The following is a 20,347-nucleotide window of genomic DNA, read 5'->3' as shown; positions in this document are numbered from 1 at the left end:
ATTCATCAATTCGCCGCCTGTGTCGAAGGCTACAAATCTATGTACGCGACTTGTTCCCTTATTGTCGGACGTTTCACAGTGGTAAGAGCATGGAAATGGAGGGCAGTGGTGGGAGGGCAAAAATACAGATAGCAGTAAGACTACGTTTGGGAGGTCGAGATGGAGCAGCTTATTAAAACGTTGCTTTGAGGCTTCTCGGGACGGGCAGACGTGGACAGGGACGGGTGGGGCGACAAATTAGATGGCACAGAGGCTGTCCAGCGACCCCACACGACTGGGACTGGTACTGCAGACCCAGCTCGGAGAGCTGGTTTTCGGAGTCCCAGTGCGATTTATAGATTGTCAATGGATTGTATTTACAGTATGCTATAGTTTACTGTGGCAGCCTATACGATTCAAAATGATTCAGATGGTCGATCACGCATAAAACACACAATCTCAGTATCCATTCATACACAGGCTATATTTTAGGCTGCGGGCATAACTTCCCCAAACACCTTAAAACAATTGTTGATTGTTTGCAGGCGACAGACTTCAAGTGCCATTGCCACGGTGGAATGTTAGACATTTCTGGAAAGGGAGAAAGCGCCTGGACTTGAGTGTGTGGTCTGGGGTCGAAACAAACGATTGAATAGACAGGCGAGTAGACAGACTTCCAGAACTTCCTTTGCCACGTCTGAGCCAACAGAAATGAGCTTCGGTTCCCTCGTTGAACGAGCCCGAGGGAAGCGGTGGAGGAGAGAAAGAAAGACACTTTAATTAATTTACGGAGAAAGAAAAATCAAACAAAGAACTTTTCACTTTTGCCCTTCAATTCACATCAGCGTAGACAAACAGAAGTTGGCGTCATTGTGTTATCCGCTCCGTAGGCTGATAATGAACTGTGGTTTTGTGTTGAAAGAAAGCGGCGCTTTCTATTCACCAAGATGTTCAGAAGAAGGCAAATTAATAGATTTTTGTTTAACAAGTTTAAATGAAATGTTGTTAGCAATTTTTCTTCGATAATAATAACAATCTGCATGTTGCAATTTGATGTTACATCATATTCTCGTCTCAGAGACACTCGTCTTTCTACCAGCAGAACTGCATTTTCATAGGGGTTTGATTTCATAGGGGTTTGATTTCATAGGGGTTTGATTTCATAGGGGTTTGATTTCATAGGGGTTTGATTTCATAGGGGGTTGATTTCATAGGGGTTTGATTTCATAGGGGTTTGATTTTCATAGGGGTTTGATTTCATAGGAGTTTGATTAAAACCCGAGTCGAAATTCCAATGAATTTCTATTTTTTTTTAAAGCAACTAGCCTATATAAAGCAATGTTGTTCGCTTTTTTTCATTGTTGTAGCCTTAATGTTGTTGTAATGAGGTTCAGTGACCTGCGTGTTGCAGTATAAAATGATGAACAGCCTACAATACTATCAGCTAATCCACTTCTGTATTCCCTCTCCTCCCAGATCTGCCATGCCGCGTACACTGTCCCTTTCTCTCCTCGTCTCTGTTTGGGCCCTGCTGGTGCTAGGGGTCTCCACTTCCTCTGGTCCCCACTTCCCCCAGCAGCCCCCCTCCTCCCCCTGGGGGAGACCCCACCTCCACCTGGGCTCTGCGTCTCTACGAGGCCCTGCGTCTCTACGAGGCCCTGCGTCTCTACCAGGCCCTGCGTCTCTACCAGGCCCTGCGTCTCTACCAGGCCCTGCGTCTCTACCAGGCCCTGTGTCTCTACCAGGCCCTGCGTCTCTACCAGGCCCTGCGTCTCTACCAGGCCCTGCGTCTCTACCAGGCCCTGCATCTCTACCAGGCCCTGCGTCTCTACCAGGCCCTGCGTCTCTACCAGGCCCTGCGTCTCTACGAGGCTCTGCGTCTCTACCAGGCCCTGCGTCTCTACCAGGCCCTGCGTCTCTACGAGGCCCTGCGTCTCTACGAGGCCCTGCGTCTCTACGAGGCCCTGCGTCTCTACGAGGCCCTGCGTCTCTACGAGGCCCTGCGCTCTTTAGGCTCCAAATCCACCCCCCTGAATACTTTCTTCTCCCTCCTGCTCCTGGTCACCTCGCTGGGGGCTCTGGATGGAGGGGCCGGGGGCTCCACAGCTAAGCAGCTCAGGACCTGCTCAAGACCCCAGAACCATCCAGGGACCAGGGGGAATTGCTATCCCTAGCCGGGGATCTAAGGTCCCTCTATGAGGCCAATAGGACCAGTTTCCTTCTGCAGAGCTTATCTGCTGTGTTCACCACCAAACAAGGTGACCAGCTCAGTGAGGCCTTCTTGAAGGAGAACCAGGTCCGCTATAGGCTGAAGCACCAGGCCCTGGGCCAGAAGGACCCTCAGACGCAGCTTCATGCCTGGGCCGATGGGGGCATGGGTGGGGTGGAGGGGACACTGCTGGAGGGTGAGATCCAGGCCAACACTGGAGGCCTGATTCTAGCACTTTAAAGGTGAGGAGAAACAATAATATGGATTATACGGTATCATGTATTATAATGTAGTAACCATGGTGATAGTGGTTAATTAATAAGAAATGGAGATGAATTGGGATTTAATTAGGTTTGTGTGTATCACCATTTGGAATCACACTGTGTTTTCCCAACTCTCATTTATATTGGTACACTAGCCAACCGGTTGGAGGTCCTTAGATTGGTTAATCCATGTGGTTGGTGGTCCATGATAACCTTTGATTATAATTTATGATTATACGTGTGTTTATGTATGTGTGCGCGGGCCAGCATGCCGACCTGTCAGTGTGTGCGAGCATGCATGCTTGTGTGTGTGTGTGTGTGTGTGTGTGTGTGTGTGTGTGAGAGCCCAGCTGGTGGACGCAGCATAAAGGATGATTCTGTGGTCCGTCACTGAGAGCTTATTTATCTTCCTGTGGGGGGTGATGTGTCATCTTAAATAATTGAGTAACAAGTGTCCAGGTTCTCTTCTTCTCTTCTCTTCTCTTCTCTTCTCTTCTCTTCTCTTCTCTTCTCTTCTCTTCTCTTCTCTTCTCTCTCTCTCTCTCTCTCTCTCTCTCTCTCTCAAATTCAAATTCAAATTCAAATTCAAGCTGCTTTATTGGCATGAAAAACATTGTGTCAATATTGCCAAAGCAACAATGTATACAATATACATTGTAATACAATTAAAACAATGACAAATAATAATATAGAATGGCAGTAAATAATAATACAAAATTAAATATAAAAATAGTAACAATAAAATGGTAACAGTCAATAGTCGAATGTTATGTATGGTGTAATGCACCACTACCACCACCACCATCATTAAACTGCTATCATTACCATTACCACCCATACCATTACTATTTGGAATGATAAACAACAATAATAATACTAATAACAATAACAGTAAAAACAATAACAGTCATAATAAGTAAGTTACTGCTTACTATGCAGATGTTATTATTCAGTGTCCCTCAGGCTATGGCAGGCAAATACATATTTGGCTGCAAGAGGAGCCATTGCTCCTTCGCCCATGAGTATTTTTAGTTTTTCCTCTGGGTTTAATAAGTTAAAATTTGGAATAAATGTAGTCATTTCTGTGAATAATGAATCTCTTGGTGAGGAATATTTATCACAGTAAAGGAGAAAGTGCATCTCTGTTTCTACCTCCCCTGTCGTGCAGTGACCACATACACGCTCCTCTTTGGGTAGCCATGTCTTTTTATGTCTGCCGGTTTCTATTGCCAATCGGTGGTCACTCAGCCTGTACTTGGTAAGGATCTGTCTCTGCTTCGAATCTCTGACAGAGTAGAGATATTCAGCCAATTCATATTCTCTGTTTAGGGTCAGATAGCAATTTAGTCGGCTTTGGGATTTTGTTTCGTTTTTCCAATGTTGTAAATATGAGTCCTTTGATTGGTTCATGATTTTGTTTATTGGAATTCTTTGTTTTGAAGCAGTGCTGGTGTCAGCTTGGTTGGTTAGGTCCAACACCAGCTGACTGAGAGGGCTCGTTTCTGGGCTCAGCTCTTGGGTTTGAAGTGCTTTAAATTGCAGACTCGAATTTGGACTTGAATTTAGATGTAGCCAAAATTTTAATGATCTTTTCTGTATTTTCATTATTACTGGAAAGCGGCCCAATTCTGCCCTACATGCATTAGTTGGTGTATTTCTCTGGACTTGTAGGATTTTCCGACAGAATTCTGCATGTAGGGTTTCAATTGGATGTTTGTCCCACATTTTAAAGTCCAGTTTATTGAGTGGCCCCCAAACCTCACTTCCGTAAAGAGCTATTGGTAGGATTACACTGTCAAATATTTTGGTCCAAATTCTAATTGGGATGTTGATTTTGAATAATTTCATTTTTATTGCATACAATGCTCTGCGGGCTTTTTCTTTGAGTGCATTCACTGCCATATTAAAGTTTCCCGATGCAGATATGGTCAGACCAAGGTAGGTGTAATTTTTTGTGTGTTCAATTATGGTGTTGTTCAGGGTGAATTTATATTTGTGTTTCTGACATCTGTTTTGTTTTTGGAAAATCATGATTTTAGTTTTTGGGAAATTTACTGCCAGGGCCCAATTATGGCAATATTGCTCTAGAATATTAATGTTCTGTTGAAGACCTTCTTTGGTTGGTGATAGAAGTACCAAGTCATCAGCATATAGCAGGTATTTCACCTCTGTGTCAAATAGTGTGAGTCCTGGGGCTGGAGAATGGTCCAACATGTCTGCTAATTCATTGATATAAATGTTGAAAAGATTTGGACTCAAACTACAGCCTTGTCTCACACCTCGACATTGTGAAAAGAATTCTGTTCTTTGGTTTTTGATTTTTATTGCACACTTGTTTTCTGTGTACATACATTTTATTAAGTCATACACCTTACCACCAAGCCCACTTTGTAGAATTTTGTAGAATAGCCCTTCGTGCCAAATAGAATCAAATGCTTTTTTAAAGTCAATAAAGCAAGCAAAGATTTTGCCCTCTTTTTTTTGGTGGACGTGTTTATTAATTAGTGTGTGTAAGGTGTATATATGGTCAGTAGTGCGATGGTTAGGGAGAAAGCCAATTTGACATTTAGTTATTACATTTTTTTCTTGAAGAAAGGTTTGGATTCTTGAATTCAAAATGCTACAGAAAACCTTTCCCAAGTTACTGTTTACACAAATTCCCCTGTAATTATTGGGGTCTGATTTGTCTCCACTTTTGTGGATAGGGGAGATGAGCCCCTGGTTCCAGACATCAGGGAAGCAGCCAGAAGTTAAAACCATGTTGAACAATTTAAGCACAGCATTTTGCAACTCAGGTGTGCTGTTTTTCAGCATTTCATTTCTGATGTTGTCTAGACCACAAGCCTTCTTTGATTTAATAGATTTGAGCTTTTCATTTAGTTCTTGTTGGGTTATTGGGTAATCTAATGGATTTTGGTTATTTTTAATGACTGATTCAAGGATGTTCAATTTTTCTTTAATTTCTAATTGGTTCTGTTTTAAGTCTTTTTGTGGGATGTTTTTGTATAGATTATCAAAATAAGTTTTCCAAATTCCTACATCTTGTATGGCTAATTCTTGTGGCTTTGTTGTGCTTAAATTGTTCCACATGTCCCAGAACTGATTTTGGTCAATTGCGTTTTCAATTTCATCAAGTGTCTTGTTGGTATAATTCAGTTTCTTGCGTTTCAGTGTATGTTTATACTGTTTCAGAGTTTCAAAGTATTCATATCGTAGCTCTGGGTTGTTTTGCTGCTTATGTTTTTTGTTTGACATTTGTCTTAGGTGTTTTCTAATTGTTTTACATTCATTATCAAACCATTTGTCAGAAACATTTTGTTTTTTGTTTCTGATGTTGCATTTCTTTGGTTTTCTCAAATTTGCTTTCGATGCTGCTTTTTGGAATATGCAGTTGATGTTTAGAGTAGCCGAATTGACACCATCTTTATTGTTTTGGTATTGTGAGTTATTGAAAAACTGTATAGAGTTCATCATTTCTTTTGAGTTCAATGTTTCAATGAATCTCTCTGCACTGTTTGGAGCCCATCTGTATGATTGGTTTATGTTGAATAGTTTATTGGGCAGTTTTTTTGAATGAATATTGCCGGTTAATTTCTTCAAGAACACGTTGATCTGACTGTGATCTGACAATGGTGTCTGTGGTCTGACAGTGAATGCACTAATGGAGGAGGGGTCAATGTCCGTGATGGCATAATCGACTACACTTGTCCCAAGAGCTGAGCAGTAAGTAAACTGACCTAAAGAGTCCCCTCTGATTCTACCATTAAGCATGTACAGGCCTAAGGCTCGACAGAGATGCACTAACTCCTTCCCATTTTTGTTCAGTATTTGGTCAGGACTGTTTCTATTATTTATAATAGGGCTGCTGTACAAGGAGGGGTGACCAAATATGTGGTGGTTACCTCCCGCATCAGTGTAGTCAGGCTCAGAACCTGTTCTTGCATTGAAATCTCCACAAAGAAGCACTTTACCCTCTGCCTGAAATGTAATGATTTCTGTATGGAGATTGTCAAAAAACTGATCGTCATAATATGGTGAATCTGAAGGAGGAGCATAAGCTGCACATATGTACACATCATTGTCACAATAGATTGTACCTTTGTTAAGTTTTAGCCAAATGTGACTGGTACCTTTTTTCATTTCATTCAGTGCCAAGTCCTGCTTATGCCAAATGATGATTCCACCTGAGTCTCGGCCCCGTTTAACATTTTTATGTTTGATTGATGGTAGTAAGCTTTCTCTATACCCTGAGGGACACTGAGTATCTATGTCTCCACGACACCATGTTTCCAGTAGGATTATGATGTCCTGTCCCTTGATGTTTTTAATAAATTCTGGATTTGTTGTTTTATAACCAAAATGTGAAGAGTAAAGTCCCTGGATATTCCAAGAGCTGATAGTTAATGATCTCATTTATAATAAGTGATATTCACTGGTTTGAGTAAAGTACATTGAAAACAATACAAAATAATATATATATACATATACATATACATATACATATACATATATATATATATACATACACACACACACACACACACACACACACACATACATACATACATACATACATACATACATACATACATACATACATACATACATACATACATACATACATACATACATACATACATACATACATACATACATACATACATACATACATACATACATACATACATACATACATACATACACACACACACCATTATATATAAATATTATTATTATACCGGTGCCAATAAAAAATTAAGAATAGTTCTAAACAAATGAATAAGAATGGAATAAGACTGCATAAAAAATAAGTACAATGCAATCTGCAACCCTGTGTGTGTGTGTGTGCGCGTGCGTGTGTGTGCGTGCCCGTCTAGCCCAGTAGTCTGCATATTAGTTGCAGTAGTTGGCGCACCTCTCCTATCTCTGATTGTTCTAGGTGTCTTTTGCCAGAGGTTACCTCAGCATATGTAGGCTGATGATCTGAATGATACATGGTGTGGACTGCATCATGTGGTGTACTTCTCTGAAGGACAGTGTTCTGTCCGACCCTGGAGTAGTGGTCAGAGCTGTGTTGTGATGGGCCAGGTCCAGTAGAGATGTGTTGTGACGGGCCAGGTCCAGTAGAGCTGTGTTGTGATGGGCCAGGTGTAGTAGAGATGTGTTGTGATGGGCCAGGTCTAGTAGAGATGTGTTGTGATGGGCCTGGTCCAGTAGAGCTGTGTTCTGATGGGCCTGGTCCAGTAGAGCTGTGTTGTGATGGGCCTGGTCCAGTAGAGCTGTGTTGTGATGGGCCTGGTCTAGTAGAGCTGTGTTGTGAAGGCCCTGGTCTAGTAGAGCTGTGTTGTGATGGGCCGGGTCTAGTCGTGCTGTCCTGAGACGGGTCTGGTCTCGTAAATCTGTGTTGTGATGGGCCTGGTCTAGTAGAGCTGTGTTCTGATGGGCCTGGTCCAGTAGAGCTGTGTTGTGATGGGCCTGGTCCAGTAGAGCTGTGTTGTGATGGGCCTGGTCTAGTAGAGCTGTGTTGTGTTGGGCCTGGTCTAGTCGTGTTGTCCTGATGCGGGTCTGGTCTCGTAAATCTGTGTTGTGATGGGCCTGGTCTAGTAGAGCTGTGTTGTGAAGGCCCTGGTCTCGTAAATCTGTGTTGTGTTGGGCCTGGTCTAGTAGAGCTGTGCTGTAATAAGCCGTGTCTCGCTCTTTTCTCCTGGGGATGGTGGAGGTACTGTTGTTTCAGAAGGTGGGGCGGGGGACCTCTGTTGCTGGGGTGATGGGTGTGTGGGTCCCTGCCAAGTGTTGCATCTTTTAGGTCCTTGGCAAAGGTTCTGACACTGTCCTGATCAAGATGTACATCATCGTATAAGTGTTGACATGTCAGAGTGGGGTGGTGAGCCGTTCTGACGTTGAGTAGTGAGGCACAGTCCACAGTGATCTGTTGATTTATTTTGTCGATCAACTGTCCTGGGAAGTCTTTTCTTGGTAGGAGGGTGGACACAACTATATTGGTTGTTGGGAACACAGCCTGTGCCCGTTCTGCCACTCTTCTCACTGCCCCAGATACATCTTCACCTTTGGCATGAAGGTCGTTTGTGCCAGTGTGGATGATGATGTTGTCGAGGGTGTCAATCCTGGTCTGACTGAGTAGCTGCATTGCACTGTCAGTTGTAGGACACCAGAACTTATACACCTGGTGTCTAGGGAATAATCTTTCCTGGACTAAGAACTTCCCATTTGAATCAATAAGGATTGCAGTTGTGGGTGACTGTCTGGCTGGAGCAGACTGGGAGGATGGTATTCTGACCTTGGCTGGAGCACACTGTGTTGGAGCAGACTGAGAGGCTGGTTGGCTGACCTGGGCTGGAGCAGACTGAGAGGCTGGTTGGCTGACCTGGGCTGGAGCAGACTGAGAGGCTGGTTGGCTGACCTGGGCTGGAGCAGACTGGTAGGCTGGTGCAGTGTCATCAGGCTGTGTGGTGGAGGCCATGCTGGTCTCGGGTTCTGCTTGTGTTATGCCAAGCTGGTGGACATGTTCTCCAGATGCAGAGGACATAATGACTCGCTGCTGGTTGAGGAGGTCAATGTACCTCTCTCTCTGCTCTAGCTGCTTTCTTGTTGTGCTCAGATGGTCTCCGAGGTCATCATCTCTCTCTCTCTCTCTCTCTCTCTCTCCCTCTCTCTCTCCCTCTCTCTCTCTCTCTCTCTCTCTCCCTCTCTCTCTCTCTCTCTCTCTCTCCCTCTCTCTCTCTCTCTCTCTCTCTCTCTCTCTCCCTCTCTCTCTCTCTCTCTCTCTCTCTCTCTGCTATTTAGAACCTAAAAGGTTTTTTCGGCTGTCCCCGTAGGATAACCATTTGAAGAGCCCTTTCTGGTTCCAATCCACAGAGGATTGTATATGGAAGCCTAAAGGGTTCTACCTGGAACCAAAAAGTGTTCTCCTATGGGCACAGCCGAATAACCCTTTTTTTCTAAAAGTCGATATCTCTCTCTCTCCCGATCTCTCTCCCCCTCTGTCAGTCCCCCAGCGTTAGGCCTAACATCTGTACTCAGAGCTTGCTCAGATTATGCAGTGACGCACTGGCTAGATCTCAACGCCTAGGCTTCACACTCAGCACTGCTACCTCTCACTTCCCTTTCCTCCCCATCTTCCTCTTTATCGCCCTGTCTTTCTCTTCATCGCTGTATGTGCTTCCTCTATCTGTCTCACTCACCCTATCTCTCTTCTTCCTCCTCCTCCTCCTCCTCTCTTAAGTTATTATCTTTCTCAGGTGAGGAAGGGAAAGGAACTAGTCAGTTGCACAACTGAATGTATTCAACGGAAACTTGTCTTCCGCATTTGTCCCAACCCCTCGACGTCCATGTCATTGGCTCCCGGGTAGCAGTTGTTGTTTGGGGTTAACTCGACTTTCGGTTCCCGGTTCAACGCTCTTAACCGCTAGGCTACTTGCCGCCACGAGGGGGGGGGGGGGGGGGGGGTTGTCTAAGAGAAAAATGGCTAAATACATTCACGACTGAGGGTAGATTGATACGCAATATAATTAATTTACTTTGTTTGATGTTTTGACTTCATTCCGAAAATCTTTTGTTCTGTTTAGTTCGTGTTGATTAATTCATTCATTTGTGGGATTAAATACACACGTTAGATTTTACAATAGATTACAACAAAGATCACACTTTATTTGGATCGTCCGGATTTTCCACCTGTAGACACTCTAAGATGGTCACACTATCAACAAACAATCTGTTGATAAGCAACTGCTTCCTAAGATTATGGTTAAGGTTAGGTTTAGAATAAGGGTTAGGTTAGGGCTAGGGTAAGGGTTAAGTTTAGGGTTAGGATAAGGGTTAAGGTTTGGGTTAGGGCTAGGGCTAGGGTTAGTAGATAGTTGAAATGTTACTTATAGTCTGTATTCTTAGTTTGAATTTATAATTGAAAAAGTAGTCAATATTTTTCTACTGGCCGCTGTTAAGTTTTTTAGTAATTCATTTATTTGTCTGTAATTTTCTGGCACGGGGGCTATTCTCAATGTCTGGTATTGCAATGGCCTCCAAAACATTTCCTCTGTCATTGTTCCAGACGTAATATATTGGGGTGGCACCATTCATCTGCTTGTATCTCCCTTGTTTCTGTTTGTTTCCATTTGTTTCCTTTCAGTTAATTACTGAAAGGCAGAATTAAAAGCCCTCTAGCAGCCCTCCATCTCTGTTCTGTACAGAAGAAAACTCAAAGAGGGAGAGAAAGAGATGGGGAAAGGATGGAGGGAGGGAGCGGGGCAACGAGTATGGGAGGAAAAGCAAAGAGAATACAGAGAGCAGTGAAGAGCAAGGGTATTGTAAAGAGAGACGGTGGGTGGGATAGGGGGAGTAAAGAGGAAGAGAAGAGGGAACATTGAGAAAAGAAGGCACAAGGGATGGAGGGAGTGAGAAAAGTAAAGAAAGAGGAAGAGCGACAGCCTGCTGCGAGGAAAAGAGAAGAGAAGAGATTGACCGACATGGTGGAGGGATGTACAAAGCCCTACCTTGGGAGTTTCAGTCCACACTTGGTAATTAATTCAGCCTTTGTTCCTGCCGTTAAAAAAAATAAAAACGAAGAGAGAGAGGAAAAGAAAGAAAAAATAGGATCTCAATACAGCAGCCAAAAAACACACGTACACAGATAACGCAATAAAAGGAAGAGAGAGAAAAAGCACACAGCCAACAACAAAAGAATGCACATATAACCTCTAATAATAGCTTCCGGAATAGAATACCAAAACGACTAGTAATCACAGAGCTGAGCTGATGAGGGAGGGAGGGAGGAGGGGGAAAGTTGCCGGCTTCATTGATTTCATTGATTCTCAGTTTCCCTCGGATGTTTTGGGTATGAATCAGAGGGGACTGGTTTTCATAGCTGCACAATTGTCTCATTGTTATGTGCATTGATATGAATGGCTGGTAATGGCTGGTAATAAAGGCCCTTCTCTGCAGACTCTGTGTGTGTCTGTGTCTGTGTCTGTGTCTGTGTGTGTGTCTGTGTCTGTGTCTGTGTGTGTGTGTGTGTGTGTGTGTGTGTGTGTGCGTGCGTGCGTGGGTGTGTGTGTGCGCGCGTGTGTGTGTGTGTGTTGATATAGGATCATTCTCTAAGCTCAGAGGAGGACTAGTTGTCTAGACACAGACTCACAGATCCACCCAAATCTGTGTCCTCCCTTGACTGCCAGCCAAATGTGTGGTTTGATAGATAACACACACACACAGTACACTCATTGGGAAATTCACCCATAATACCATATAACTGTCATTCCATAGACTTGTGCCACCGTAGGTGATCCACACTTCAATATGTTTTGGAACTCCACCGTGACCAGATTTCTTCCTCCAAAATTACAGAAACTCAAAACTTGTATTTGCAAGTCTTGATTGGCACGCCGTTCTGCTGTGTGACTGGCGGGATTCTTTCATCATTACCTTTTTTATTTTCTCCCACAGAACTCCCCTCTATCAAATAACTCCCTCTATGGAACGGAGCAGCAGGGTTTTGTAATGTAATATATAGTGTGAAAAAATTGTTTATTACTGCGGCAGTGCAGTTTTAGTTCTGGTCAGTCCTTCTAAATTGACAGGAGTGAGGAGATGAGGTGAGCTGAAGAGTGTGTGTGTGTGAGTGTGTGCGTATCTGTGTGTATGTGTGTGTGTGTGTGTGTGAGAAGGTGAGGTGAGCTAAATGGAGTGAGTGAGTGGGGAATTGAGGAGACATGTAAGTGACCTCATAACGGACCTTGATTGGCCCTGAGATGTGAGCCAATGAAATAGCTCTGTTGAGGAGATCATAGGGGGTTTTCAATGGACTACAGTATGTGTCAATGCTTTATAGCACATTGTTTGTTTGTAGGGTTTGGTCTATAGGAAAGTGGTCGTGCGTTTGGACAATTAATAGACACTGCAGTAAATAAAACCTAATAAAAACATCTGTCTCATCCAGGACCGGAGTCTACGCAGACCGGTTCGCCATAGCCAGTCGCTTCAGTAGGACTTTATGCAAATAAGCCATTTGCCTCACGGGCCAGCCATCATTCACTTTGAACTGGACTGTGTGTTTACAGGAAGTAGCAACAGCACATCTTTAGATCATCAGAACACATTCGCCAAAAGCTACAGAATACACCTGAATGGATTTCTGCAAACATGTAAACACCACGGGAGTCCTCTTACATTTGGGAACTTCACAGTCCTATTGATCAAACAACCATGAAAAGGTAGGCTCTCTCTCCATCATCCATCAATTATGCACATCAACAACAAGATCAACAACTAACGCTAGCCTGAGTAAAATAACCTAAAATCTAACTAGAGAACATTAGATAAACCCTCTCAAACTTTTTCAGAAAGTTGGCCGTCAAAATTGCACTGATAAACGATGGGAAATTGTAGCCTACTCGTCCTTCTGCAGCTTGCCTGCCAATGCATGTGTAACAGTTTAACTTTACGTCCGTCCCCTCGCCCCGACCCGGGCGCGAACCAGTTACCCTCTGCACACATCAACAACAGTCACCCACGAAGCATCGTTACCCATCTCTCCACAAAGGCCGCGGCCCCTGCAGAGCAAGGGGAACCACTACTTCAAGGTCTCAGAGCAAGTGACGTAACCGATTGAAAGGCTATTAGCGCGCACCACCGCTAACTAGCTAGCCATTTCACATCCGTTACACTCACCCCCCTTCAACCTCCTCCTTTTCCGCAGCAACCAGTGATCCGGGTCAACAGCATCAATGTAACAGTTTAACTTTACGTCCGTCCCCTCGCCCCGACCCGGGCGCGAACCAGGGACCCTCCGCACACATCAACAACAGTCACCCACGAAGCATCGGTACCCATCGCTCCACAAAAGCCGCGGCCCCTGCAGAGCAAGGGGAACCACTACTTCAAGGTCTCAGAGCAAGTGACGTAACCGATTGAAAGGCTATTAGCGCGCACCACCGCTAACTAGCTAGCCATTTCACATCCGTTACACATGCTTGTCCCAACCAAGCACCCAAGCTAACTGGCTAAAGTTGGCTAGCTTGCTAGCTAGCTACTCCTAGACACGAATGAGAGAACACCTCACTCTGATCATTTTACTCGCCGTAGCAGAGCTGGTTAGGCTGTTTACTAACACTGTTTACTAACACTGGTCATATTTCGTCAATATTTTTAGCCTGCTGCATACATAGATATGCTAGCCTATTAGCCACGTTATGACTGACTTGTGATCATTGCCCTTGCTAGTTTGATTGTATTGACATTCCCAGCCTTAGTTACATTCGTCCGTTTTTGTCCAGAATATTGTGTCATTGAAACTGAAACAGTGCATCCCGAATGGAGGCAGCAAACAATGTACCAGGTCAGCTGTGATTTACCACATGACAGCAATATTTTTTAGACTACCAGGAAATGTATTGGTGAATTATATTAATCATACATTGAACTGCATCCATCTATTCCTTAGTGTACATCATGGAATGCTGAATGCTGAGAACCTATTTTTAAAACCTCTTATGAAGTTGGTTTTGTAGCATGAACTGGGAATTGTATATTTTTGACTGATATTATGATTGTCTGTTTGTTTCACAGCCTACAACGTAGTTAAAACGCTGTCGGTTCCACTGAAAGCGCGCTCCTCTCTGTGTCTCCGTGCAGGACTATGGGAGAAAGACTTCAATGACGAGACGGCAGACATACGCAGCCTCCTGGGGACCAAATACACCAAGGTATCTATGGTGCACCACGTAGGTGAGTCATCCACACGACTTACTCAAATCAAATCAAATGCTTAATTACAAGCCCTCAACTAACAATGCAGTTTTAAGAAAATAAGAGTGAAGAAAATATTTACACAGTTAACTAAAGCAACAGAAAAACATTATAACACAATAAAATAAACATTAGTTACAAACAATGTGAAAAAAAACACACAAAATAGCACAATTGGTTAGGAGCCCATAAAATGGCAGCCATGCCCTCCAGCGCCATTATCCACTCATCAATACATACAAGCTCACAACCAGGGTTGGGCTCCATTCTATTTAAACATTTTCAAGGTGAATTTTCATCTCATTAATTGAATGTCAATTCACTTTCCTGAATGGACTAAATAAAAATCCAAAACTTGCTTTCAACCAATTCTCTTACAACCCCTTCTCCAGCACCGTACACACTCTGGCACAGCAGGGGTCAAAGGACACTCCCTCCCACACCTGCCCTCGGTTCTGGGACTCCAGTTGTGTACACAACATCGGGCCACCACGCCCATCAGTAGGGCCTCGAATCCAGGCTGCCAGGAGGAGAGGAAGGGCCCCAGGAAGACCCTCACCTCCAGTTCATCCAAGGGGTCCTTCAGGACCCCACAGGCCATCCCCACAGGCCAGCCCCAGTCACCTGTAGGGTAGAGGCTGCGGAGGCCAGGGTGAGTGCGGAGTGGTCCTCCAGGGCTTTGTGGGATAGGACGGAGACTGTGTCTGGGCTGCTGATGGGGGAGCTGGAGAAGCCATGGGGGAAGTGAAAGAGAAGGGACCTGGCCAGGCCCCAAGGCCCGTAGCAAGGGCGGAGACGCTGGAACAGGGCCACACAGGGCTCTACATGGAGGGCCTCCTGGGAGGGCTGCTTCCCGGGCCAACGGGGATCTTAGGGATTTTGAGAGTGTCTGTTGATTGGGTGTTTTCGTCAAAGCTGGGTCTGTAAAGAGGGAGAGGGGGAGAGAGAGAGAGATGGAGGTTAGCAGGTATTTTTACTGTTCTCCACTTTGACATTAAAAGTATTGAACTTCAACTCAACAGGTGAGAGAGAAAGAGAGAGAGAGAGAAAAGAGTTGGTGTGAAGTGTGAACAGACGAGTTGGTGAATCAGCATGTTGTAGGGGGGTCTAAGACCTAGAGAGAGAGACACTATTTGGCCCTAAACAGAAAGTACTGTACACAGTGGTGGAATACCTGACCACTGTGACTGACACAAAATGACTCAGTGAGCATAGCCTTGCTATTGAGAGAGGCCGACGTAGGCAGACCTGGCTCTCAAAGAAGACAGGCTATGTGCACACTGCCCACAAAATGAGGTGGAAACCATTGTAAATACATCCCATATTTATGTTTATTTATTTTCCCTATTTGCACATCGTTAGTACACTGTATATAGCCATAACATGACATTTTACATGTCTCTATTCCTTTTGTGAGTGCAATGTTTACTGTTCATTTTGTTTATTTCACTTTTGTTTATTATCTATTTCACTTGCTTTGGCAATGTAAACATACAGTGTATATACAAAAGTATGTGGACACCCCCTTCAAATGAGTGGATTTGGCTATTTCAAAATCAAACCAAATGTATTTATATAGCCCTTCTTACATCAGCTGATATCTCAAAGTGCTGTACAGAAACCCAGCCTAAAACCCCAAACAGCAACCAATGCAGGTGTAGAAGCACGGTGGCTAGGAAAAACTCCCAAGAAAGGCCAAAACCTAGGAAGAAACCTAGAGAGGAACCAGGCTATGAGGGGTGGCCAGTCCTCTTCTGGCTGTGCCGGGTGGAGATTATAACAGAACATGGCCAAGATGTTCAAATGTTCATAAATGACCAGCATGGTCAAATAATAATAATCACAGTAGTTGTCGAGGGTGCAACAAGTCAGCACCTCAGGAGTAAATGTCAGTTGGCTTTTCATAGCCGATCATTGAGAGTATCTCTACCGCTCCTGCTGTCTCTAGAGAGTTGAAAACAGCAGGTCTGGGACAGGTAGCACGTCCAGTGAACAGATCAGGGTTCCATAGCTGCAGACAGAACAGTTGAAACTGGAGCAGCAGCACGGCCAGGTGGACTGGGGACAGCAAGGAGTCATCATGCCGGGTAGTCCTGAGGCATGGTCCTAGGGCTCAGGTCCTCTGAGAGAGAAAGAAAGAAAGAGCGAGAGAGAGAGAGAATTAGAGAGAGCATACTTAAATTCACACAGGACACCGGATAATACAGGAGAAATACTCCAGATATAACAGACTGACCCTAGCCCCCCGACACATAAACTATTGCAGCATAAATACTGGAGGCTGAGACCGGAGGGGTCAGGAGACACTGTGGCCCCATCCGATGACACCCCCGGACAGGGCCAAACAGGCAGGATATAACCCTACCCACTTTGCCAAAGCACAGCCCCCACATCACTAGAAGGATATCTTCAACCACCAACTTACCATCCTGAGACAAGGCCGAGTAAAGCCCACAAAGATCTCCGCCACGGCACAACCCAAGGGGGGGCGCCAACCCAGACAGGAAGATCACGTCAGTGACTCAACCCACTCAAGTGACGCACCCCTCATAGGGACGGCTTGGAAGAGCACCAGTAAGCAAGTGACTCAGCCCCTGTAATAGGGTTAGAGGCAGAGAATCCCAGTGGAGAGAGGGGAACCGGCCAGGTAGAGACAGCAAGGGCGGTTCGTTGCTCCAGAGCCTTTCCGTTCACCTTCACACTCCTGGGCCAGACTACACTCAATCATATGACCTACTGAAGAGATGAGTCTTCAGTAAAGACTTAAAGGTTGAGACCGAGTCTGCGTCTCTCACGTGGTTAGGCAGACCATTCCATAAAAATGGAACTCTATAGGAGAAAGCCCTGCCTCCAGCTGTTTGCTTAGAAATTCTAGGGACAATTAGGAGGCCTGCGTCTTGTGACCGGAGCGTACGTGTAGGTATGTACGGCAGGACCAAATCGGGAAAGATAGGTAGGAGCAAGCCCATGTAATGCTTTGTAGGTTAGCAGTAAAACCTTGAAATCAGCCCTTGCCTTAACAGGAAGCCAGTGTAGGGAGGCTAGCACTGGAGTAATATGATCAAATCTTTTGGTTCTAGTCAGGATTCTAGCAGCCATATTTAGCACTAACTGAAGTTTATTTAGTGCTTTATCCGGGTAGCCGGAAAGTAGAGCATTGCAGTAATCTAACCTAGAAGTAACAAAAGCATGGATGAATTTTTCTGCATCATTTTTGGACAGAAAGTTTCTGATTTTTGCAATGTTACGTAGATGGAAAAAAGCTGTCCTTGAAACAGTCTTGATATGTTCGTCAAAAGAGAGATCAGGGTCCAGAGTAACGCCGAGGTCCTTCACAGTTTTATTTGAGACGACTGTACAACCATCAAGATTAATTGTCAGATTCAACAGAAGATCTCTTTGTTTCTAGAACAAGCATCTCTGTTTTGTCCGAGTTTAAAAGTAGAACGTTTGCAGCCATCCACTTCCTTATGTCTGAAACACAGGCTTCTAGCGAGGGCAATTTTGGGGCTTCACCATGTTTCATTGAAATGTACAGCTGTGTGTCATCCGCATAGCAGTGAAAGTTAACATTATGTTTTCGAATGACATCCCCAAGAGGTAAAATATATAGTGAAAACAATAGTGGTTCTAAAACGGAACCTTGAGGAACACCGAAATGTACAGTTGATTTGTCAGAGGACAAACCATTCACAGAGACAAACTGATATCTTTCCGACAGATAAGATCTAAACCAGGCCAGAACTTGTCCGTGTAGGCCAATTTGGATTTCCAATCTCTCCAAAAGAATGTGGTGATTGATGGTATCAAAAGCAGCACTAAGGTCTAGGAGCACGAGGACAGATGCAGAGCCTCGGTCTGACGCCATTAAAAGGTAATTTACCACCTTCACAAGTGCAGTCTCAGTGCTATGATGGGGTCTAAAACCAGACTGAAGCATTTCGTATACATTGTTTGTCTTCAGGAAGGCAGTGAGTTGCTGCGCAACAGCTTTTTCTAACATTTTTGAGAGGAATGGAAGATTCGATATAGGCCGATTGTTTTTTATATTTTCTGGGTCAAGGTTTGGCTTTTCAAGAGAGGCTTTATTACTGACACTTTTAGTGAGTTTGGTACATATCCGGTGGATAGAGCCGTTTATTATGTTCAACATAGGAGGGCCAAGCACAGGAAGCAGCTCTTTCAATAGTTTAGTTGGAACAGGGTCCAGTATGCAGCTTGAAGGTTTAGAGGACATGATTATTTTCATCATTGTGTCAAGAGATATAGTACTAAAACACTTGAGTGTCTCTCTTGATCCTAGGTCCTGGCAGAGTTGTGCAGACTCAGGACAGCTGAGCTTTGGAGGAATACGCAGATTTAAAGAGGAGTCCGTAATTTGCTTTCTAATGATCATGATCTTTTCCTCAAAGAAGTTCATGAATTTATTACTGCTGAAGTGAAAGCCATCCTCTCTTGGGGAATGCTGCTTTTTAGTTAGCTATGCGACAGTATCAAAAAGAAATGTTGGATTGTACTTCAGCCACACCCGTTGCTGACAGGTGTATAAAATCAAGCACACAGCCATGCAATCTCCATAGACAAACATTGGCAGTAGAATAGCCTTATTGAATAGCTCAGTGACTTTCAACGTGGCACCTTCTGTTTTTAACACAAGTCAGTTCGTAAAATTTCTGCCCTGCTTGAGCAACCCAGGTCAACTGTAAGTGCTGTTATTGTGAAGTGGAAACGTCTAGGAACAACAACCGCTTAGCCACAAAGTGGTAGGCCACACAAGCTCACAGAACGGGACCGCCGAGTGCTGAAGTGCGTAACCGTAAAAATTGTCTGTCCTCGGTTGCAACTCTCACTACCGAGTTCCAAACTGCCTCTGGACGCAACGTCAGCAAAATAAATGTTGATCGGAAGCTACAGGATACAATGACATTCTAGATGATTCTGTACTTCCTTCTTTGTGGGAACAGTTTGGGGAAGGACATGTCCTGTTTCAGCATGACAATGCCCGCATGCACAAAGCCATGTCCGTACAGAAATTGTTTGTTGAGATCGGTGTGGAAAAACTTGACTGGCCTGCACAGAGACCTGACCTCAATCCCATCAAACACCTTTGGGATGAATTGGAACGCCAACTTCGAGCCAGGCCTAATCGCCCAACATCAGTGCCCAACCTCACCAATGCTCTTGTGGCTGAATGGAAGAAAGTCCCCGCAGCAATGTTCCAACATCTAGTGGAAAGCCTTCCCAGAAGAGTGGAGGCTGTTATAGCAGCAAAGGGTGGACCAACTCCATATTAATGCCCATGATTTTGGAATGAGATGTTCGATGAGCAGGTGTCCACATACACTACATGACCAAAAAAGCCCATTGAATTGAATTGAATTGAATTGAGAGGGAGGTTAGTTCGACATAACAGATACAGAGAGAACCATTTCCCCTGGAGTGGACTGAGAAGTGGATCCTATCATGTCGTCTGCAGTGTAGAGGTGTAGAGTAGCAGCGTGATGGAGGAGCTTTACACACATACACACACACACACACACACCCCTAACCAGCATCAGATGTCCACAGACTGGGGTTGCCATGTACCTCTGCTCAGCTCTGCTGGGAGGAACAAGCTTTTGACATTAATGTGGAGAGGACAGGCTCTCTGACAGACAGGCTCAGGAGAGGAGGCTGTCCGAGGTTGCGTCCCAAATGACTCCCTATTCTCTTTATAGGGCAGTGCACTACTTTTGACCAGGGCCCTCTTGTCAAAAGTAGTGCTCTATATAGGTGGTAGGGTGCCATTTGGGAGGCTGACCTAGACTAAAGACTAGAACAGCCCTCTGGGACCATAGCTACTTGGATAGGAAAGCAACAGAGAAGGCTACACACTCAAGTACTTTTTGCTTAGGGGCTAGGAGTTCACGCTAAGCAAATACAGTACATATTGCCTACAGTATATTAGAGTTGATCCCTTGTCTTTCTCCCTCGTACTCTCAGTGCGCTCTCTCTCACTCTCTTTCTTTGTTTCTCTCTCGCTCTCTCACACTCTGTCTCTCTCTCTACTCTCTTTCTCTCTCTCATTCTGTCTCTCTATCTTTCTTTATCTCTCTCTCACTCTTTCTTTCTCTCTCTCTCTCAATTCAATTCAAAGTTC

General features: G+C 44.4%; 1 protein-coding gene across 1 annotated transcript in view; it reads left to right on the top strand.

Moving 5' to 3' along the window:
- Positions 1–241: 241 nt before the first annotated feature.
- Positions 242–20,347, top strand: part of serpinh2 (serine (or cysteine) peptidase inhibitor, clade H, member 2) — a 32,974-nt gene continuing 12,868 nt past the window's right edge. Inside the window, 6 exon segments of the mRNA XM_071331388.1 lie at positions 242–325; positions 1,521–2,091; positions 2,094–2,419; positions 2,607–2,613; positions 14,095–14,183; positions 14,601–14,834. Coding sequence (XP_071187489.1) covers positions 242–325; positions 1,521–2,091; positions 2,094–2,419; positions 2,607–2,613; positions 14,095–14,183; positions 14,601–14,834 — 1,311 coding nt within the window.

This window comes from Salvelinus alpinus, chromosome 11, assembly GCF_045679555.1.
Source record: "Salvelinus alpinus chromosome 11, SLU_Salpinus.1, whole genome shotgun sequence".
Taxonomy (NCBI): Eukaryota; Metazoa; Chordata; class Actinopteri; order Salmoniformes; family Salmonidae; genus Salvelinus; species Salvelinus alpinus.
This window is presented reverse-complemented; position numbering and strand designations above follow the sequence as displayed.